At 50.6% G+C, this 23,630-nt stretch overlaps 1 protein-coding gene across 1 annotated transcript in view; it reads right to left on the reverse strand.

Moving 5' to 3' along the window:
- Nucleotides 1-23,630, reverse strand: part of COL22A1 (collagen type XXII alpha 1 chain) — a 189,725-nt gene that overhangs the window by 46,378 nt on the left and 119,717 nt on the right. The window contains exons 39-44 of the mRNA XM_029923332.1: nt 19,808-19,843; nt 18,425-18,478; nt 17,248-17,292; nt 13,234-13,281; nt 8,149-8,262; nt 7,726-7,779 (exon numbers count right to left, since the gene is read on the reverse strand). Coding sequence (XP_029779192.1) covers nt 7,726-7,779; nt 8,149-8,262; nt 13,234-13,281; nt 17,248-17,292; nt 18,425-18,478; nt 19,808-19,843 — 351 coding nt within the window. The remainder of the gene's footprint in view (nt 1-7,725; nt 7,780-8,148; nt 8,263-13,233; nt 13,282-17,247; nt 17,293-18,424; nt 18,479-19,807; nt 19,844-23,630) is intronic.

Below are 23,630 nucleotides of genomic sequence, written 5' to 3' on the forward strand. Positions count from 1 at the left end.
CATCACCATCATCAGCATCATCAGCATCAGCATCATCACCATCACCACCATCATTATCATCACTATCACCATCATTGTCACCATCACCATCACCATCCTCCTCCTCCTCACCATTATTGTCACTGTTACCATCACCATCACTATCATCACCACCAATGTCATTGTCATCATCATCATCACCGTCATCATTGTGGTCAAGACACTCACAATATTCAACCTAAGAAAAATATTTTTCATAGACTAACCTTGAAAGTAACACTCAGAAGTTCTAATCTCTCTTAACTGTCACATATTTTGGCTCTGCATTTAATGTGGTAACAAATGTATTTCAGTAAAACGTTATTAAACAAAAATATGTCAGTTCCTTTAAAAGAATGCATTATGCAGTAAAATAAGTCTTTCACAGTAAGTCAGTCTTGGCTCCGGCTCCAGGCCTGTCACATCTTGTTTATGCATCCTTGAGCAGATCATATTCCCTCTTTGCTCTGGGTTTGTATATCCAGTAAGTAAAGGATGGGGGTGCAGATCAATCTAGGAGAGTCCTTCCAAGTCCAGACCCCGCAGCTCACCCTGGGTCCAGCTCTCTTCCCATCCACACTGTTTACCATGTCAGCAGTTCCCTGATGACTGTGGCTGCCTAGTAATACTCCTCGGCTGCCTCCCGAGGTGTGCTGGGAGCCTTCGGTGAACTAATGCCTGTAAAACGTCAAAGGCCAGTGTGCAGGAGAGGAAAAAGAAAAGGAGACTCAAAGGGGAAGAGCATTTGTTCCAACATTTTTACATGTCATTATTTCTGCTGCTGTTAAATCTATAAAGCCAGCACACGGTCTGCAGGCTGTCTTATAACCTCAGTGAAAAGAAGTGACATAGAATAGCACACTGCTTCTCTGACATTTAGGACAATTGCCTTAAAAGTAAATGGTTCCTTTTCAAATCCCAGTCCTCAGTCTGGGCTTAGGGGGGTTTCAACCTTCAAGTCCCAGCAGTGAAAATGTCAGCAGCCCAAGGGTCTCCACAGTTGTCCCTGTCTCTTTCTCTGCTGCAGCTAAGGATCAAAGCAAACACAGCCACCCCCACCCCTGACTCACTTCCTTCTAGAAGAGAGGACTGACATTTACCGAGCCTCCAACTGCACCCCCACCTCCCCCCAGGCATGCCTCTGGGCCTTTCCCACTCGAGATCCCATTCCGTGTATTTTTTTGTTTGTTCATATCCGGAGCTGATGTAACACACACACACACACACACACACACACACACACACACACAGACACACATATTTAACTTGTCTGTTATCAAATTTATTTTTTAATTTTTTGTTTTTTATTTATTTTTGAGAGACAGAGACAGCGTGAGCAAGGGAGGGTCAGAGAGAGAGGGAGATACAGAACTTGAGGCAGGTTCTGGGCTCTGAGCTGTCAGCACAAAGCCTGAAGTGGGGCTCAAACCCACAAACCGTGAGATCATGACCTGAGCCGAGGCCGATGCTTAACCCACTCAGCCACCCAGGCACCCTTATTTATTTTTTAAAGTTTATTTATTTTGAGACAGAGACGGCATGAGCCAGGGAGGGGCAGAGGGAGAGGGAAAGAGAGAGAATCCCAAGCAGGCTCTGTGATGTCAGTGCAGAGCCTGATGCAGGGCTTGAAGTTATGAACTGTGAGAGCCAAAACCAAGAGTTGGACACTCAACAGACTGAGCCACCCAGGCATCCCTGTGTTATCTAATGTGGTCAGTAATACTACTCTAGGAGGTGGGGGTTATTATAACAGCATATAGATTTAAAAAATTGGAAAACCAAAGAGGTTAAGTCATTCACCTGAGGTCACACAGCTGGTGAAAGCCAAGATTTGGACTCTAATCCAGATCTATCTGTATTCAAACTGCCTCTCCCTGCCTGAGTTACTTTTCTGACTATTTTCCTAGGAATGATGGCTTGTCCCACTGGTTTTCTAATGTCATGAACAGCATCTGGAGTCTAGAAGTCTGACTGACCATGCTCCAGGAAGCTTTCTAAGCACTAGAGATACAGCTACCAACAAACGGTCCCTGCCCACCTGTACTTTATATTTTGGGGAGATTACTAGTTCATTACTAGCTCAGTTCTCTTAGATGATGTTTACTCAGAGCCACTGTAAGGGCTTAAATCTCCCTGTGAACACAAGGGAAGAGATTCTCTGCCCAAACCTTTTTCTTAGAGCATTTACTTTAGAAAACTTGTCACTGTGGGGTTCTTTCTCTTTGAAATGTATGTAAATCCTTTTAAAAGCAAAGTAAGTCCTGCCAGATCTAGGACTCCAAAATGTCTTTCTCAAGGACCTGGCAACCATCCCTTTGAAACAGAATCAATCACCAAGGAAGAGAGCGCCCCCCACTCCCTCGCAGCCTCTGTGGAGAGAGAGAGCCCAACCGAAAAGCCCGGCACCTGGCTCCAAGTCGCAGAACACTTCCTGTCATTAAGCGGAGAACCCATTTCTCCTTTCTATAAAGCTGACCAGCACAGACGATCGCCCCCTTGCCAGGTAAACTTAGGATGAACACAGGGGGCAACTGGTGCTACCGAGGCCTCTTACTGGAGGCCCAGTTACTGTTTATCTTGAGGACTTGCACGCAGCAGGTGTGGCTGCCTGGCGACCAGAGAGAGGGAGATTTCTGCCTGACGTGCTCACCCTCCGGCGTCATGCTTAATAACGGGACTGTTTTTCTTCTACCTTTGTGGAGAGCTTTTCTGGGTTGGGAGAAGATTTCATTTAGTTTTTAATTCTATTTCCTCAACATCACCGTGTGCTGAGCCCCGGATGTAACAATTACTTAGAGGGTATGTTCCCACCAGGGTGGCTCTAAGGACATTGTTTCTGTGAACCCACCAAAAAGGCAATTCCCTCAAGGGGGTTTATAGACGGTGGAGGGCAGGGCCTAAACTTTCTGAAATTAATGAAGTCTCTGCTACTAGCTGAGACTTTTGTGAGCTTTCTCACTGCCTAGGAAACCTGTCCCCAAGGATGCCTGGCACATCCCTGCCTCACCTTCCGGTGCAACTGAAATCACCTCTTCCAGGCGGCCTTCCTAGGTAACCCTTTGCCCAATGGCATTATTTTCCTTCAAGCCATTTACTCTTCTCCTGACCCCTCGCTACAGTTGTTATTCACTCAGGCAGAGAAAGCACTAGGAGGACCACTTGTGGTTAGAGGTACCAGCCCTTCCTTGTACCCAGCTGGGGCCACGCCTGGTGCTGTGAATGCTTCCCTGTTTGATCCTCAACATCCTCTTTGTGAGACAGGCCATAGGGTTCTCCTTTAATAGATGAGAGACCTGAGGTTCAGAGAAGTCAAATAAACTGCCCAAGTCCTATAATTAGTAAGTGACATTCACTCAGCTACTAAGGGGCAGAGCCACGTGGGGAACCACTGACCTCCCGAGCCCAGGCTGTGCCCACCCATCTCGATGGCCCCCAGCCCCAGTCTGACTTTTGTACGAAACACCAGCCTATAGATCTTTCTTCTCCAACACAACATCAGGCCGTGGAAGGCATGGCCCATGTCTGACCTACCTCTACACCTCCTGACTTAGAAGGGAGCTTTCAAGGGGATGCTTGGTGAGAATCTTTCAGGATTGAAGCAGCTCTGGGTAAAAGAGACTTCTGCTCCTGGAGGGCACAGACCAAATGGCACTGGGTTACCTTCTGGACCTCTTCTGGTAGTTGTAATAGTAAACGAGGTCTTAATCTCTGGCCCCCAGAATTGTCCAGAACCTCCAAGTACAGGCTTCTGATCATCTAGAGTTTCTAGTCCCTGTAGTTCCCATCACCTGGCTGGAGGGCACGTGAATGAGAAGAAACCCAAATGCTTTTCATGAAGGACAGAATAATCAGCACTTCCAACCGGGAGAGTGTTTTACATCAGACTCTGCAGAAGAGCATGTTCTGAGGGTCATCCTTCTGATAATCACCTTGTTCCTTCTTCCTCCTCTGCATGGATCATAATCAGAAGAGCAGCCACTATCTCCAGACCCCATCCCTGAAAGTCAAAGTTTTGTGCAGTATGAAAGCTCTAGAGGGAAGCTGTAATTGGTCATGGCAGAAACCTCCCCAGACCCAGCCACCAGTCAGAACTGCTGCAAATCTGCAAGATAAATCTTGGGGAAGCTGATTTCCCAGATTGCAGGATGGCAATCGCAAACCAACAAGCAAACAATCGCCCTTGGTGATGCATGTGACCAGTGACTGCAGGGGTGTCTGGCTATGAAAGGACAAGAACAATACTCATAAGTGCTCAGACACTGGGAGCATTTCCAGTGTACAGATCCATCTTCGCATCTGCAGGTCAAGCTGAGATCTTGTTTGATAAGCGAGGTTCAACAGACAGAAAATGAAACAGTCCTCATATCTGTTTTCTGAAGAGTCGTGTGGGATGAGTAAAGAGCACAGAGACTGGCTGGGGGTTGAAGCCAAGAATCAAGGCAAGCCAGTGAGTCCTTGGATGAGCTATTTAACGCCTCTGTGACTCACTTCCCCGACAGTAGGTGGTGGTAAGAGGAAGCCGCCGCCCTACCGGGAGCTGTCCTTGGTGCTGGAGTTGGTCCTATTATTACTGGGGTTTAAGGGCATCCCAACGAGGGGGAAGGGGGTCCTGGAGTCCTACCAGCAGGGATCCCCTCTGCAGTATCATTCTGTAGTTTGGTAGTACTGGCATTTAATCTTGCTAGGCCTTACCTGCCTCATCTGTAAAGTGGGACAATACGTGTACCTCCTAGGATGATGCTGACCATTGTAAGGGATGATATTGCAAAGCAGGTAATCTGGGTATACTGGGTAGTCTGTTCTCTGTAACTGCCTGGGAGCCAAGGTCACCATGGACTCCCACGTGGAGACAGCTAGAACCCTGTCTTTCAGCTGCTGCACTAATTTCTGTTCTTTTTCTGGATGGAAACATTCTTTGGCTTTCTCTGAATATGTAAAGGAACAAACCCTCCCTGGAAGCGAATTATCAAGGAATAAAGGCAGAGTCATTGTCCCAAGACACCAGCACTTCAAGTGGGACTGGGCTGATAAAGGAAACAATCCCTACATAGTGGAGGAAACTCCTTATCTGTTTAATTGATTTGCTTTTGTTTCTCTGCATAAAAGCCATTCCTCAGCAGAGGCTAAACCCAGCAGCCCTGAGTCGACAGTGGAGGTTACTTAAGGATCAGCTGAACCTAAGCTGCAGAATCCTCCAAGCAAGGAGCTTAGCCCCAGCTGAGGACCCCAGAGGGGAGGGCAATTCAGGGTACATAGTACAGGGGATGCTATGCTTTACTGGTGTCTCTTAACCTAACACCGCCCAGGAAAAACCTCATTCCACCCACACTGAGACCTGGCATCCTGAAGCAGGAGCCCTGGGTATGTCAAAACCCTGCAAGGCCTCACAATGTCTATGGATCCCAAACGCTCTATGTCTTAACCGTCCAGGCAGGCCTGCGAAGTCTGGATGTTTTCCATCCCGATGCTCCACAGCTCCCGTGAGTGCTCTGCGGGTACCCCACAGAGTTTCTGTTTGCCTCCTTGCCTTCTACTATAATAGGAAGAGCTCCAACCCCACTTTCCAGGGTTTACCAAGTGAGCGCTTGGCCTGGTGTGACAAGTAAGGAGCTCTGGAAACCTCAGTATCCAAAATTAATAACAGACCAATGCCGCCTTCCTCAAAGTTGAAATTAATACTAAATAATCCGAGAAGAACAAAATATACAAATATAATAAATGGAGCTCCCACAGGGCTGGGATTAGGGGTTGATGGAAGGTGAATGGTCCAAGTGCAGGGTTAGGCCCCATCTTTATTTTAAAAGTTTGGAGTGCCCAGGTGGCTCAGTCAGTTAAGCATCTGACTCTTGATTTCAGCCCAGATCATGATCTCATAGTTCATGGGATCAAGCCCCATGTCAGGCTCTATGTTGACAGCTCAGAACTACTCTGGATTCTCTCTTCCTCTCTCTCTGCCCCTCCCCTGCTCATACTCTCTCTCTCTCTCAAAGTAAACTTTAAAAATAGAATTGTGACATTTTATTACTTGTGAATCAACTGCATTGATTTTAATTTTTTTTAATATTGCATAAAAGTCCTATATATCTTGGTTACTGAAGTTTTAGGCTTCCCTTACATCTTAGGTCCAGGTCCTCACTCCAGGCCTGGCCCTCCTGGTGCTGTGACCCCACAGGCTACAAAAAGGCAGGAGAAGCAGGTTGGTGCAGGGCCTGCAAAGCACCAGGCCTGGGGTCAGGGGCATCCCTCAGCAGTTCACAGGGCCACAGGCCTGGAAGGTCACTGCTTTTTTACCTCTTTGCTTGTCAGCAGGAAAGGGCAGGGCAAAAGAAGCTGGCTCAGGGGCGCCTGGGTGGCTCAGTCGGTTAAGTGGCAGACTTCGGCTCAGGTCATGATCTCACAGTTTGTGGGTTCGAGGCCCACGTCAGTATCTGTGCTGACAACCTGGAGCCTGCTTCTGATCCTGTGTCTCCCTCTCTCTCTGACCGTCCCCTGCTTACACTCTCTGTCTCTCTCTCTATTAAAAATAAATAAACATTAAAAAAAAATAAAAACAAAAAAGAAGCTATCCCAAGGTCACTGCTGAGTGGGAATGCCGACTCCAGAAGTCTGGCTCCTGAGCTCTCTCTCTCCTACTGACAATTGTCTGCTGCAGCTCATGTCAGACAAGCCACGCCATGTCCCAGCCAGGTCACACGATGAGAAGCAGTGACACATTCGCCCCTGTAGGGGCAGGGCAGCACTCATAGCTTGCAAGAGCACAGGGGCTCCAAGGTGGAGATCACAGACAGCCCCCGGGGCACTGATGTTGGGGGAAGGTGACGATGGGTGGTCAGCCCTCTTCCCCTCCTGGCCCCCCACCAGCACTCATGCAGTCTCTTGTGCTTGGGGCTATGTACCAACACCACAAGGAGTCCAGACACACAGCCCAGACACCTGTTTTCGGCTGCCAGAGCCTCCCCTCCTGCGCCGGCTGAGATCACAGCTCCTTCTTTCCAGGCTGGTCTCCCCGGCTTTATGGAAGCCCAGAGCCATTCCACCCATTATAGATGGCTACCTCGTGGTTCCTGGGAGTGGTAGTACCATTCACCCACACTGGCACAGCACTTGCCTCGTAAGGTTGCTTACTGAGTGACTAGTTCTTTCTGTGCATTACATCGTCCAATTTTAATGAATTCTGAAGTTGCTTTTGTTTTATTTTAAGTAGGCTTCACACTCAGTGCACAGCCCAACGTGGGACTCGAAGCCGTGACCCTGAGATCAAGACCTGAGCTGAAATCAAGAGTCTGATGCTTAATGATCAAGCCACCCAGGTGCCCCCTTAAGTTGCTTTTATTCTTTCCACCAGTGAGTGGTGAAATGAAGGCCCAGAGGGTCTATCAAAGGCTTGGTTCAGGGCTAGGATTTAAATTCAGAGCCCTCAGACACCAAAGCTGTCTTAACCAGAGAGGACAGCCCATTCCAATCCCCAAGCTCAGTTTATTGTTCAACCACTGAGGCATTTGTGGATGAGCAACCTGAAACTCTACAAGTTCAAGTGTCCCTTTCCAAGGTCACTGAGAGAGTTGAAGCCACAGCTAGCCCTGACTGTGAGTTTCACGGTTTTAAGACCATGATTCCTTCACAGTGGACATTACTGTTCCTCAAACTTGGGTTAACCAGCAGGATGAGCAGAATGGATATACTCAGTGTTAATGAGGGCTCACTGACCTGCGGCCCAGCGATTCCTGGAGGCCCTGGGAGGCCCCTGGGCCCCGCATCTCCCTGTAGCAGGAAGAGAGAAAAAAAAAAACAGTAAGAATGGGTGTCTGGAGCTCATACTCAAGAGCCATTGGCAAGCCACTGTCCTGACCCACCTCATCACTGATTTCCCACTGAAATTTCCCTGTCCTGTCTGCCTCCATCATGTCTGAGAAGAGGGTGTGGGCAGGTGGTGGTACTGAATGTGAGCATGCGTTCACGGGCATAGCCCACAACTAATGGGCGGCCAGTCCCCAGGATGACCCCCTGCCTCCCGTAGTCACAGCCTTGTGTAGGCCCCCCCCATCTGTGGCAGGGAGGCAGTGCTCTGCTCTCCAAGATGGTGGGCTTCATCGCGGTGACAAGGACAAAGCTTCCCCCTTTTCTCCTTACCTTCTTCCCTTCTGTGCCTTCTCTCCCTGGCTTCCCCGGGAGACCTTTGTCACCTTTGAAACCTGGCAGACCAGGGAGGCCCGGGGGGCCTGGAGGGCAGTCACTGCACACATCCTAGGGAGAATAAATAAGAGTTACTGGTAGGGCAAATGGAGACCCATGTAAATAGCATAGAAGCAAACAGGTGGATCGAGTCATTACCCAGAGTGTTTGTTTCTAACTCTGCATTTTTCTCTTAATCTTGGGTTTTAGCTCTGGTACATCTGGATTAGTACCTCCCTTCTCTCCACTTCCTGCCAACCCGACTGCCTGAAGTAGAGCCCACAACAATGATGTCAAGAGTGCACTGCTACCTGTGAGTGTTTAATAATGTTAACAGTATGGATTTGCTGCAAACGTTTAGGATTGTTACAGACTGCATGTCCCGTCCCTGAAGCTGGCGACAGAGCCAAGCGGGGAGCTAAGCTCTCCATCTTGTGGGTTTGCCTAAGTGGTTTATACTCAAAGCAGCTGAACAAAGGAAGCAAGGCACAGCCCCAATGTGGCCACACACCTGCCATTATTCTTTGTCCAAAGCAAGCATTTCATAAATGTTCCCAGGAACGGACCTCTGCTCTACTTATTTGAGGCAGGTGAGTGCCATCCCTGGTGTGATTCTGAAGTCCTCTGAGCCCAGTGAACACGATTTCTAATGTGTCTGTGACATCCCAGGACCTTGCAGTTTGGGGTACAAAACTCACTGGCTTGCATGCCCCGCAGCCCGTGTCCTATCCCAGAGCCCTGCGGTGATTCTCTGCAATCCTCTCTCCCCTCTTGTGATACAGATTCGATGAGTTACTGCAGAGAAGGCACTTAGGATAATGTGAGATCATTCCCAGTGCATTTAGCTAGTAGCTTCATTCGCACCTGCACTCAGCGACTCCCTTGGTGCAAAACGACTTGTGAAGCATCCAGTTAGGCTCCACGCCTTTCTGCTTGGAGACCACAGTGAGTATACATCTTGGAGAGTTCACACTTGCAGGGCGTCCACTGGCACAAGACAAATGCACTAACCACAGCCTTCTTAATGCTCCGCTGGAGGCGTGTGCACAGGCCCGTGGCCGCTGTATGTGTAGGTGTAGGTGACGGTGTAGGTAATTTAACATTCTTCTTGGTCCCTAACTCAGGATGGTCTCTGACTCACAAAAGCAACTCTGAATGGCTCACTTTCCTTTCATTTGCTTTGCTCCTATTCAACCTTTTTTAAAAAATGTTTATTTATTTTGAGAGAGACAGAGAGAATGGAAGTGGGGTAGGGACAGAGAGAGAGAGAGAGAATCCCAAGCAGGTTCTGTGCTCAGTGTAGGGCCCAAAGAGGGCTTCATCCCATGAATGACCTAATCATGACCTGAACCAATATCAAGAGTTGATGCTTTAGTGACTGAGCCACCCAGGCGCCCCTCTTAGTTAACCTTTGAAGAGCCTTTAGAAATCTCCTACACCAAGAAGGCTTCCTGATTGCTTCAGATGGGGGATGCTTCTGACTCCAGCTCCCACAGCCCCAGGAACTCCTGCTGTCGAAGTGCTTGCCTCACTGCTGAAGTGGTACGTGTACACCTCCGTCCCCTCCACACTGAGCAAAAAGGTGTGAGCTCCCAAAAGACAGTGGTAGCATCGCTTTATCTTTACATGTCCAAATCAGAGCAAAGAGCCTTCCGCTGATCGCAAGTTCAATAAATGAACTGGCCAGCCCAACTGACCAACCACCTGCCCATCTGACCTTTCAGTGTCCCGTGCCATCTTTATTTAGCAGGTGGTCTGAGCAGCTGGTTGAATGTTTTTTAGAGGCTGGGGAGTGCCAAATGTTGGGGTGTATGGAGTGAAGATGAAAGAGAACAACCCAGATACACTGGCTTTGGCTGATGTACTTTTTTTGGAAGAGAAGCAGATTTAGGATGAAGTCCCCTATTCCTAGAGCTTCTCTTGCAGTTCCTTCAAATGAGGTGCCTCCCTGGAAATCTGGAGAGATGGGTGCGTGCTGCATGGGAGTTGGGCTAATCTAGGAGCACCATGGATCTGGCCACTGAGATGCCGCTGGCACCCGAGGCCACAGCGGTGACCCAGAACCATGCTCTGTGGTGGGAACCACACCCCACAGGGGATATCTAGATCTACTTAATATAAAGACTCCCAGCTTCCCTATTTCTTTCCAGTTTCTGGAGGGCTCTCAGCCTGGGTCTGTCTAGGATGGCTCACTGAAGATGAGCTGTAGCAGACTCCAGACTTAACAGTGCGGGTGCTGGACTTACCACACTGACCCAGTCCTGGAGTCCAGGGAGCACAGTGAGCGCAGCCTCCAGCCTGTGTCCCCACCTATGCTCACTCTGGCTCCTGCGCTCCTGGGGCCCCCAGTCCCTCCTGGCCCTGGGCTATCCCAATGCCTTGAGACTAAACAGTGTTCTGTTTGCAAGAGACCCCACGGAAGCCTCCACCCACCTGGGATCCTGGCTTCACCTCTCAGAGCCTCAGTCTCCCAATCTGTGAGCTGAGGACCTCAAAGTCCAGTGAGAAAGAAATGAGATAATGCATGAAAAATGCCTCACGCCATGCCTGGCACACAGTGAGAGCACATGAATCTAGCTGCGAACGGACCACTGAGATGTCTGTTCTGGTTTTGCTCCCCGAATCTTTCGTCTGGCCTCATCTGCCGAGAAGATGCCCTTGATCATTGGCACTGCCTGCCGGCCATCTCCTCTCCTGAACTGAGCTGTTCAGGCAACTCACTCAATCCCTTTGAGTCTATTTCCTTATCACAGTCATTCTCCTTCCTTAGAGGACTGTTGCAAAATCTAAATAAAATCACGCAGGCAGGGCCCCTGTTGTGCTGCAGATCTATAATGCTGATTCCCTCTGGTCTCTATCCCCTTCCTTTTGTCTGGGATGTTTTCATCAAACCCGGCTCACTGCATTGGTAGCCAGCATGGTGCACTGTAGTAGGGCACCACAAAATGCCCATCAAAGGGAGGAATGCCACTGGCTTTGCCTTGTGAAGAAAGCTGTGTTGCCTTCCAGGAGTAGACAGAGCCTCCAGGTCATCTTGCCCAACCTCTTGCCAGATACCTGAATCCTAGCTGTGATGTTCCTAGCTGTGATGTTCCACACAAGGGTCTGTGGCTGCACACACTGGGTTTGGGTCTTGGCACTGCCGTTATCCAGCTCTGTTACCTTGAACAAGTAAGTGCCTTCCCCAGCTGGGCTCGAGATCAGATGAAATAATATTTATCCAAAGGAGCCATCTGATGGAGCCATCCCGAGGATGACCTTGCTGGGCACAGATTCAACTGTGGAAGTTCATTTAACAGGACTCTTAGGAGATGAACTTTCTACCCAGGCAGTTTTCCAACTCTGAGAATGAAGTCTGTGATGCCATCAAACTCCTCGGGGCAGAGATAAATATTCTGTAATAAAGATGCCTTCTCAGCAAGCCAGGGACTTGCCCCCAGCCATGTGGGCCAGGCCGGCAGGCTGTAACCTACATCAAAATGGCAGCATCTGGCTATAGTACTCTCAGCTGACCCGGGCAAGCCCAGGAGGTCCCAGGCTGGTATCTGCAGGGTTTCCAGGCAAAGCGCAGCTCCAAGGCTCCGGAGAGCTGCAGGGGCTCCCGTGAATGTGGGTGCCCAGTTCCCTCTGGGGCCCCCCCGCTGCCCCAGTGAGCACAGCTTCATCCTGTGGCGGGTAAGGCACGCCAAGTTGTCAGTGTCGATGCTGTAGCATGAGGCTCCACACTTGTTATCATTGGCATAGAGGCTGGGACATCTTGAGGTTGAAATCCTTGCAGGGGAAGGGACAGGGCTGATGCAAAAGCAGTTCCTTCTAGAGCGGTGGAATGATGAGACATGATTTAGCCTCAAAAGCCTGCGATCAACAAGGAACTGAATCAATAGGTAATGATTTCTTGTTGTGTCCTTGACTGTGAAAAAAGCTTTCTCTTGTCAGTTAAAATCAGGCAAAAGTTTCTACCACTACTTTTTAAAAAAAATAAAATGTATAACTTTCCATCAAGGCGTCTCAATGTGTACAGAGATTGCAAATCTCAGGCTTCTGGAAAGGTCTTCTTTCCTCTTTGGTTTTCCTCTCTCACTCTCACTCAAGTGTTTGGAATGCAGGACGTGAGGAAAGGCTGATCACACAAATGCCAAGCTTCACCCTCAATTAAGACAAAGGCTTGACGCAGGGCCTGGAAAAGGGTCCTCCCCGCTCACTGCAGCGGGACTGTTCTTTCTGAAGCACAGACCTTACGCATCTGTCTGGCTCGCCGCCCGTCCTGTGGGCACCTGGGCACCTAGTGGTCCTCCCTCGATCTCAGCAGAGGGCTGTGCAGCTTCTCAGGGCTCCTGGCCTTCGTGGACAAGGTGGACAGGTTCTGAAAACCAGCTGAGTCTGAACCCAGTTCTGGTCCCCTCCCGGCCAAGGGGCCCCGCAGCAGCCTTCCCCTCCCTGCACCAGCACCCTGGCTCTTGCATTGGCAGGACGCACGCCCAAGCTGCCTGACCGCCTACGGCAGACACACACCCTGTGTGGGGTCAGAGGTCAGGCTCTGAAATCCGCGAGGACTGCATTTTGCATTCCTAGAAGCTACTGATCTTCAGGGTCTCAGGTTTGTTACGTGCAAACCTACAACACAAGCGGCACCAACCTCCCAGAGCAAGTGCGGAAGAGACGCACACCCAGCATTCAGCACAGCCCTGCACACCAGAACTTTCTGTGATGACAGCTAGGCTGTTTCTGCATCGTGCCAAGACAGGCCCAAGCCGCCTCTGGCCGTCACGCACTTAGAATGTGGCTAGTGGGACCAAAGACCTGAGTTTTAAATTGTATTTAATTTTAATTACCGTAAAGTTAAACTGACGCACGTGGCTGGTGGCTGCCAGATGAGACAGCGGGTCTGGCGCGTCGCCGGGCACACAGGGAGTGCTCAGCAAACGGGGCCGCTGTCCTCACCGACGCCAACACAGTTGTTCAAACAAAAATCCCCGCTGATGGAGATCTTCAACCCCCCTCCACCGTTTCCAAAACGCATGCACATTTACTTCATGCTTTTACCTTGACCAAGAGATTTATGTCCCCTGGAGACAGCAGTGAAGAGGGCCCCTGCCGAAGTAAAAATAAGTCAGTGCGGACGCCCACACGCACGCACACAGCGGATCCCAAGCTGGGGGGGGCTTGGGCAGAAGTCACTTTTGAGGTAACTGTACAGGCTGCCAGTCCAGCCAATCTGACTGAAATCGGCCTTTCTGGTCCCTAGTCTCCTGCTGCTGGCCTGTTCTCCTGGTGGCCTCTCCTCCCCGCCCCCACCAAAGCCTCAGAGGTCATATGGGTGCTGTGGACGGCAAAGGGATGCACTGTCCTAGAGTCCCCAGATGGGTAAGAGATGTTGCTATCAGCCATTCACAACCTAGTATGAATTTAAAGCCACTTTTCTAGCTCTCCCCAGTGAAATCACATTCTAAACCTCAGGCTTCATTGTGGGGTAAAGGTGTCTTATCTCTGGGAAGAAGATTTCATTAGTCAGGGGTAATTACAAAGCCTCTGAAGGTATGTATGTAGAAGTCTACAGATCACCAAGTTCACAGTCAAACCCCCTGAGCTGCCATGTGCTGTGTTAGGGTTACGGGCAAGGTGGGGTGGAGGCTGGGTTCACAGCTGGTATAAGGAACACACGGCTAGAGGGAAAGCAACGTGTAAAAGGCAGATACCAAAGGGAAGAGGGAATTCTTAGGTGGAACTGAAGTAGACAGACACAGTAGTTTGCAAACTTCTGACTTCTGCAAGGGAGAAAGAGCGCCAGAGAACCTGCTCTCCGGGCGGAGGTATTAGATTTTCCTCCATAATCTGCGAAGCCTGTGACCACAAGTGAATGTGCTTGTGTCTTCTGATGAAGTCAGTCCACGTTCAGCTTTATGAATTATGAATCGCCTCTAGCATCTTGGGGTCGACAAAACCACTGTTACCATCTCCCAGGCTACCAACCCCCTTTCCCTGACCCCCGGGGCTCCTGCCGCACCTGTGGCTAACCATAGCCGTGTGTGGGTGGCACCCTGCACGTTTGCTCAGGACTGTGATGTAGTGGCCGTGGATGTGTGTGGCCTCCCACGGTGCTCTGGTGACCCTCTGGGCTGTGACCCAAGGTGCACACCCAGGACGGGGGCCTGCGGACTCCGATTTGGAGGTGCCCAGGGCCAGCCCCACAGGCGCAGCTCACTTTGGGTGCGGCCGCTGCAGCCGAAGCCCGGACCTCCCTCGTTCCGAGCGAGACCCTCTGCGGGAAGGCCACCCTCTGCAATATTGTTTATTAAAACTTTAATTTAAAAACGGAAAAGAGGTTTTGTCCTGACTCCTTACGGTTTTTCCCCGGGAAGTTAATAACCAACTGTAGAGGATCCATATTGTTCAGCCTGGGACACGTTTGTGCCGCTGGCGGTGCAGGGGCTGTGATTTTCCATGCGGTCATGAGAGGCCCCCAGATAATCGGAGAGGGGCCGCCCCAGACCGGACGGCCGGGTGGCGCTCACAGAGGCAGAGAGAGCAGGGCGCAGAGGTTCAGTCTGGGGGCAGGGGGGCCTCGGGGAAGAGTTTAATGACTGCCTTGTCCCCACCGCCATAAACCTCTCGGGGTAGGTCACATAAGAGTACCTAGGAACGGGTCTGGGGGTGGCCGTGCCTCCCGAGGGTGGGCACAGGCGCTTAGCCGTCCGCCAGGCTGGCCTCTGAGAAGTTGCTCACACATGGATTTTTCCAGGCGCCACGGATAGGCCGGGCAATAAGCAGCAGGAAGTGGTGAGACATGTGTGAGCCCTCCTTACCTCCTGGTGGACAACTCTGCCAGCTTCCAGGGATGTGGGCTGGAAATGCAGGACTGGCCGATACGGGGTGACACGGTGGCTTTGTGACTCAGGGTGGGACAGTGCTGTGGTGCCATTCACAGATCCAGACCCCACGGGGTCAGCCCAGGACGGCCTTTCCCCTGCCCTGTCCTGCCTCCCTCGGTCCTCATGGGCTTCACCCTCATACCCTCCACTGCTCAAGTGTCCCCACCAGAGGCTGTCGTTGAGGGGACCCTACCCTAGGTGGGGATGCCCAGCTCAGGAATCCTGGGGGTGCAGCACTGGACAAATGCTCCGGGACTGTGCAGTAAAGGCTGAACTCAGGCGGCCAAGGGCATCCAAACACTCACCCTGACCTTGCCAGCTCCTGACAGGTAACCTCGATGCCCTCGGGTGCCTCCCCCCCGCCTGGTAAGGCTTGGGTGAGGTTCCCATGTTGGCAACATGCCATGCTTTCCCCGAGCACCTGCTGTCCGGAAACTGCTGGGGAATGAGGTGCCGGCCCCACGAGCCCACCAGGGCAGACACGCTGGGAGCCGTGCACCCCATGCCTGTGCCTCTCCCTGGGCAGGCTGCCACCTGTGCCCTCCCTTCCTAAGCAGCCCTCATCGTCACTGTGACTGAACTGCGCTCCTGAGTTCCAGGAGCCCTCCCAGGGAATCACGGAGCCTGAGGGGGTCTTGGAGGCCCCCTCTGACCAGCGAGAGCACAGAGACCCCGACAGCTACTGGGATGTATCTGGGACCATTAGTGGGCAAGGCATTCAGTGAATTTAAAGGTGATCAGAAACAGACTTATTTCTTCTCCCTTCTCTCTCCTCTCCCCTTCCTCCCTCTCTCTCTCTCCCTCTCCCCCTGCAGGTGGCCAGCTAGAGGACAGCCATGCTTGTCCACACTGCCAGCAGTCTGTGCTGACGTAGTTCACTTTGCAGAAAGGGGTCAAGGTCTAGATTTGGCAGAGGTCATTTGAACCCTCGTTTAGCCTCTGGTCTGAACCCGCCTCTCCCCCCGTGTCACCAGGCTAATGACGTGGCTTCTGCAGGGCTCACTTTGTGGCCGCGAAGCCGGCTTGGGCAGAGGAGGAGGGTGAGTAAGCTGTCCCTAACCTCCCACATGACCTGTCACGTGTCCCTCAGGTACGGCCTCCAGGACCCTCTGGAACTGAGCAGGGTCCCCACCCATGTGTCCGCTGTCCCCTGGCATCCCAGGAGAGGCTGGGGCTGGCGCTCACAGGCCCCTGAGCCCCGGGTGCTTGTCCGAGTCCTCAAGGTCAGCTTAGAAGACACTCACTCTCAGTCCAGCTCGAGCTGAAGATTCTGGCAGATGAGCATCCTGGTTTCAGAACCAGACTCACGGTCTCGACCTTGTGGCCTCAGAATCCCCAGCCCAGCTGCTACCATCTCTTCCCTCCTGGGTAACGTCTTTCAGGGGATCAGGGGACCAGTCTGTCCCGTGTCTGCACTGCGGCCCACCCGCCTGGGCCGCTTGTCCTCACTGCTCCTCTCTCGGGGGGCTCCCCCCTCACCATGCCATCCCGTGGCCGGGTCACCAGGCCAAGGCTTTGGGCTTCTCTGCCAACAGCAACATCGGGATAAACATGCTGCTCACGAGGGAGCCTGCAGAAGGCATGGGCTGGGCCGCAAGGAGCCGGTGCCCAGACCAGCCACTTCCCAGCAACCCCACGGCTTCCACCGTTCCCACCGTGCTAAGGGGGAAACTGGACGGTGCTCACATCACTTGACAAAGGCAGGAAATGGGTCAGTTAGGAATTTGCAGTACGTGCTGGGGTCACTTGCTCACGCCCAGGTCCACCCTCTACCCTCTTCCCTGCTCAGCACCCTGAGGCTACAGCGTGAGGAGGGAGTCGTGGGACTGTCTGCTGGCCTTGGCTGAGGTGGACAAGGAGAGCCACCCTCAGGAAACTGGGGCAGGGGACACCCTGCTCCCATCCTGGGCCCAGCTCTCTGGCAATGACCTTGAACCCACAACAGCTCCAATCTGGCAGCCCTTCCCCACCCCGTGCTCTCACTTGGTGCTGGAAACAGGGGTCGTGGTCATGGCGGCCTCCCCCTGGGCTTGTCTCTGGGCTCCCCAGCATCTCGGCTCAGCCCCCGACCCATGGCTCTGTAAGAAGTCCCTCCTTCAGCCTCTCAAACCATCTGAGGTGCCTTTTATTCTCACTGGAGCCCTGACTGGAGGAGTTAGTATTCATCCAGAACAGGGAGTGGACATACTGGTTTGCCGGGAGGCCCTCTTTCTCCTGGATTTCCTGGTACACCCTAAGAGAAGAAAGAAATGAAACATGAACTGTGCTCAGCACATCATCCAGAGCCGCTCTGCTCACGTCCCCCTGCCCCCAACCTCTGTATCCGCCAAGTGTAACTGGGTAGAAAAAAGTCACCCAACCATGAAGACTGGTGCCAATAAAGATGCATCGTTTCCAACCTTAGCTGAACACTCAACCCTTCCCAGAAAGTATTCAGCTGTGGCAAATATTTAGAATACGCCTCCCCTCCTGTGATGCGTATCCAAAATGCAAAGCCGCAAACAGCTCATGCACGCATCCTGCCATCCGTCTCCGAGCACAGGTGAAAGGGCCAGCTTGGAGAGCAGAGCTGGTTCTAAGGGCACATGGAGATGGGGCGGGTACCTTCCTGTAGCAGAACCAAGGAAGGTACGGGGAGGTTGACTTAGCATCCCTGCCTGTAGGGAGCTGAAACCATAGATGGAGAGATGCATGTCTAAGAGTAAATACTATCTCTTAACAGTGCCAGACATCTTAGCTTCATAGGAACTCACTGTCGCCATCCAATCATTTGGTTAGAGGACGCAGTGAGCCACATGTGGGTGTTGCTAGAGGACCTAGGGTGACCCAGAGAACCTAGAGATGGAGGAGACACATGGTCCCTATCTTCCTGGAGCTCAGACCTATCTAAGCAGGAGCCAGACAGCAGATACTAAGAGATGATTATCGCCACAATGTCAGAAGTGATGCATCCTTAGCATCAGATAAGGGGAGAAAGCTATTGCAGGGAGGGGCAGGAACAAGTGCATGGAGAACAAGTCCATGGAGAACAAATCCATGGCACCTGACTGAGCAGAAAGGACCAGCTAGGTAGGTAAGGGGATTGACCACCCCCCCAAAAAAACGGGAGGCATTATATAGGACACTGGGAGCTAACAAGGTCCAGAAAGTATAACACCAAAGCATAAGGAGTAAAACCAGACAATACAGAGTCACAGGCCACAATCAACAGAAGATCAAGAATCTAAAATGTTGCTGGGGAAGGGGCAGGGATTAGTGGAGAAGCCTTCCTCCAGGGGTCCCCGGGTCAAGGGGAAGCTGGGAGGGGGGAGGTGCGCTTCCAGGGGCCTCCGGAGGCTGGGTTCCTACCATTTCTCTTTACTTACATCCTGGCCAGCTGGTCCCTGGGGGCCGGGGACTCCAGGTAAGCCTCGCGACCCCTGACAGAAAAGAAGGTAAGCCACTCACCAACAGCATAAGCAAAATCAGGTCCCCGTTCCTTGGCACTAGTTGGTTCCCACTGTACAAACGGCCTGTTACTATGAGGAGTCTGATATCATGCGTGCACCAAGATTCCCTGCTCAGTGATTACTCATTTCTCTATTGCTCTGGAAGTGGGTGTGCCCCCCCCAAACACACAGAATGTTCTGGAACACCTTCCCTGTGTGCCGTCCTGCCCAGGCCCCAGGAGGAAGGTCCCTTCACTGAGCGAAAGGGTCAGAGGGTCAGCTCCTGAGGTGAGCGCCCTGGGGCTCACCCCTCAGTGCCCGGTGGGCGGCTGGCCGCTCTGCACAGTACCCAGTACTTAGAGGACATTTATGACTTTCTATTAGAAAATCACTCCCATTCTGCTGAAAATTTCTGGGCAATGTCAGGCATTCTCACAGATATTTTTCACTGTGGATCTCCCTTCCTATGGAAATCTTCCTTCAATAGAAGCAGCTGTCTTGGCAGGGGCTTGAATAGTGCCCCACGGCCGTCCAGGAGCTAACCCTGCCTCTCCCAGCACTTCCCAGATGTCCCCTTCACACTGACCCACCGTAGGAGCTCTGCCTGCCCTTTCGTCCACCTGCTCTGGAATCTGATGGCTAGCAATCAGCTGCTCTGAGCCTCCGATTCCTCGTGTGTAAAATATGGGAATAAAACCCAATGTCTCGGTTCAGAAATCACCCGAGTGCACAGAATTTCCTTCTGAAATATGTCATCATAGGCGCTAATCTGCAGCTCCTCCCACTCTGGGGGTAGGACTTCACATTTTCCTGGTAAAGGCATGCATACGTTTCTCATCAGTAGCGGCCACTCCTTGGAACAAATGTTTACTGAGAGCTTTCCTGGGGCTTCATCGCATTCAGTCCATCGGAACCCCGCAAAGGCCCGTGGGTCCCACCATGCCCACTTTACAGATTAAGAGAGATGCCCCACTGGATCAGGATGCTATGACTGCGGGTGGTGAAGCCAGGATTCAAAATTAGTTCTGCTGGTAATTAAATTTGTCAAGCCACACTGTCCTTCTGTGAGGCAGAGATGCCAAAGAGCAAAGCCAGTCTCCGTCTGGCCAACGCTAGCGCGGACGCACCGGACGTGATGTCCGCCCCTCCCCTCCCCTCTCCATCACCCCAGAGACTGGTGGTTGTTTGCTAGAGATCTGCGCTGTTTAACATTAGGCATCTGCAGAAACCATTTTCATTTAGCAGCGCTGATTTAAAATTGCTTTCATTAGAACAGGATTTCTCCATTAAGCCCAAGCCTTCCGTTTACTCATACTGTACCGGGGGTCCTTTGTCTCCTGGTGGTCCAGAAGGTCCCTAAGAAACAGACAAACAAACAAAACAAGTAAATAGAGTCAGAATGAAATGTTTCTTTAAACACGTTGGAGCCTTTATTTCCAAGTCAGTTCTTTTACTGTCCTGGAAGGAGTAGCTAAGTGCCGCCTGGCACACCTGCTCAGCCCACCCGAAAACGCCGCACCTGGAGGTCTTCCTGGAACCGCCTCCATCTGCCCCTGCGCATGTACCACCCTATCCCGGCACCCACTCGGATCCTGACACCCCAGCTCTCTCTAGTTTGCAGCTCTGGCACAGGGTGGGTACCAGCATCCCAGGATCCTCATAGGGTGCCTCCATCCTGCCTGGGAGACGCTAGGGGCACACTCAGGGCCAGACTCCCCAGCATGGCCTGCTTTGGTTGGTGCTGCTGGGGTGCCCCCACCTCCTCAGAGGGGTGTCCCCCTCCCCAGTCTGCCCTCCCGTGCGTGCATCCAGCTTGGCTTCTGGATACGGAATCTAAGACGTGGCCGCTGATGAAGGCATCAGTGTGTAGTTTCAGGTCCTCCCGTGAGCGGAATGCTCCCTTGGCCCTTGTCTTCCCTACACTGTGCTTCTGCCTGGCAGGGTCTGCCCCACTTTCCTGCCTGGACACACTCTTGTCACACTTTGGTTCTCAGTCGAGACGTCACCACTTTGGAAAGCTTGTCCTGGCTCCTCATGGGATGCTCATTAGGGAGGGCCTCCCAGTCCCTGCACGCACCCCACCCAGGATGGGACGCCGGAGACTATCCTCACGTCTCGGCTGTCTGTCTTGCCACTGAATGGCTGAGTGCTGTGTGGTCAGGTAGGTACCAAACACCTAGCACAGTGCGGTCTCTCCAGCACTCAGCACCATGCCACATGGCCATCACGACACAGTAAAACACAGCAAATGGCACTCCATCGAAATGAACATTTTAGAGCATTGGAACCTTAGAATCAGGTGTAATCACCCCTGCTTTTCATTGATGATCAGAAGAAGGCCAGAGGAGACTGAGGCTTGCCCAAGCCACACCAGGAGTCACTCGACAGCAGGGTTAAAACACCTGCTGCTCAGTCTAGCATACCCTGCAGCTCCCTGCGGCAGAGCACAGAAGAACTTCCCAGATATTCCCAAGAGGAGGGATTGCACATAAATGCATAGGTTTCTGGCAGTATGAGAAGCCGGGTAACCTAAAAGTCCACCTGTTAAATACGTTGCAGATGGGGCACCTGGTTGGCTCAGTCAGATGAACATCTGACTCTTGATTTTCTCTCAGGTCATGATCCCAGGGTTGTAGGATGAAGTTCCATGCTCAGAGTGGCACTTGATCTAGATTCTCTCTCTCTCTCTCTCTCTCTCTCTCTCTCTCCCTCTGCCCGTCTCCCCAGCTCATGTGTGCACCCTTTCTCTCTCTCTAAAACAACAAAAAAAGTCATTCCAGAACTACCTGATAAAACACAGGTGGCATCCTCTTAAGTGCACTGAAGAAAGGAGGGGGGAGTCTCTGAGCCACAGGGCAAGTAGGTAAGTTGAGCAGGTAAGACAAGAGACCTACTTCCACTGCAGGTCTATTTGACTCCGAAGCCACTTTCTCTGCCTTACTTCTAATTGGTTCTGCCATGTGTCAGTCAACAGTGTACACGGGCCAACGCACACACATCTGCAGTCTACCCTCTTCCAAGTAGATTTCTACTGAGACTGCACTCATTCCTCAAGGAAAGGACCCGGGACAATTGACTGCCAGCAAGGGGAACACTGCCAGGTCGCTTTAGAGGCACCCTTAGTTCCAAATGAAACTCCACGGCCTGCCTCAAGCACTTAAGTTGTTCATTGAGATTGAGCTCAAATTCCTCTTTTATGTTACTTAATATAAAATCCACATCTGAGAGATGGATTCTGTTGTCAAAAAGGCATTCATTTCAAATCTTCGCTTTATCAATTATTAGCTGTTTGACCTTGAGCAAGTGACTTCATCTCTCTGAGCATCGGTCTCCTCACATGCAACACAAAGCTAGATGGCCACCTTGCCTTGAGTGATCAGAAGTCAAAACAGATTCTCAAAGTAGAGAACTAGGCCATTCCATGCATGGCCCACCCTCACGGCTCTTTGGTCAGGATGCTTTTTAAGAAATGTAATAAAAGTGTGGAGGAGGAGGATGGTACAATGATATTCCTCAACATGAAGCCTGAACAACCTTTCAACAACCACAACCCTCTTTTCCATAATTATGCCTTCTGATATGCTTGCTTAACAGCCACTTTACCCCAACACATGCATCTTGGCCTTGGAAACCACGTTCCACTAGAAGGAAACAGAGCTCCCTGGAGAAATGACTGATCCCCCTGTCATTCCAGGGATACTATCAAAGGCCACTAGGTTTGCATCAAAGGTACTTCGTATCAACTGGGAGAAGCTTCCACTGGCATCAGCTAAGACAATCTGCTTATCAACAGAAAGAATAACCACGATAGATAAAAACACATGAAATGTATTTGAATCCATGGGTTAAAAATTACTGATGAAAAACAAAAGCACCTAATTAATCATCTTTGCGAGATGCTAGGGAATCAAGTCATTATTTGAAAATAATTGAAGGGGAAGAATGGAACATTCTGTATGTGTCGTACCATATGAATGGTACCACTGGGAATGTAAATTATACTTGAGGGACCTTTCCTCCATCTAGAAGTATTCTAGCAGATGCATAAAAAAGAGTTAGGAGAACAAGAAAGGCATCAATTTGCAGCCCTTGATGTGCTAATTGATCTAAACATTGGACATCAAAGAGTGAGAACATCACGACAAGAGAGCCCACCAGACATCATGTGCTTCCTGATGGAAGAACACGCTCCCTGTGAAGTCTTGCCAAAAACGTCAAGCCTGGATCTGATCAAGGCTCCAGGCCCCATCACTGATGTATTGGAAATACACACACAGGGCAGCGTGTTAAACTATTAAATTAGCAAATTCCAGACTATGGGAAGCTCTATGAGTCCAAAAAATATAAATCTTGTTTCATCAATAAATAAATTGCAAAAGGAAAGAAAAATAATGGAAGGAAGTCTACATATTTATAAAGGAAATTAAGAAACATCAACCAGTTACTGTTTCTATTTGGGTCTTGATTCAAACAAAAGAGAACGACAGAAGCATCGCATTTATGGAATAAATAGAAACTTGGCCATTGACTAGATGTTTGATGATGTTATGGAACTGCTTTGGGGAGTGTAATAATAAAATTGTGGTTGCATTTAAAAAGTCATCCTCTTTTAGAAATATGCTGGAATTATTTAGAGATAAAATGACATACATCTGGGATTTCCTTCAAAATAATGGAGGGGAGTTGAGGACGAACAGGAAGCAATGGGCTTGGACAGGGACCCTGGTTGTTGGAGCTCAGGGTGGCTGCATGGGGCTCATTTGGCTGTTCTCCCCAAATATTCTTTTGGTAGATCTGGAATTCTCCTTGATAAATATAAGTATACATATAGTGTATGTGTATGCGTGCGTATATACTATATGCATACTATATATTATACACTATATGTATATTATACTATATGCATATTATATACATTGTATATGCACTATATGTATACTATATACTATATGTATATTATACTATATGCATATTATATACACTGTATATGCACTATATGTATACTGTATATGCACTATATGTATATATATGCGCTATATATATACACTGTATATGCACTATATGTATATTATATGCATATTATATACACTGTATATGCACTATATGTATATGTATATGCACTATATGTATACTATATACTATA

This window comes from Suricata suricatta, chromosome 15, assembly GCF_006229205.1.
Source record: "Suricata suricatta isolate VVHF042 chromosome 15, meerkat_22Aug2017_6uvM2_HiC, whole genome shotgun sequence".
Taxonomy (NCBI): Eukaryota; Metazoa; Chordata; class Mammalia; order Carnivora; family Herpestidae; genus Suricata; species Suricata suricatta.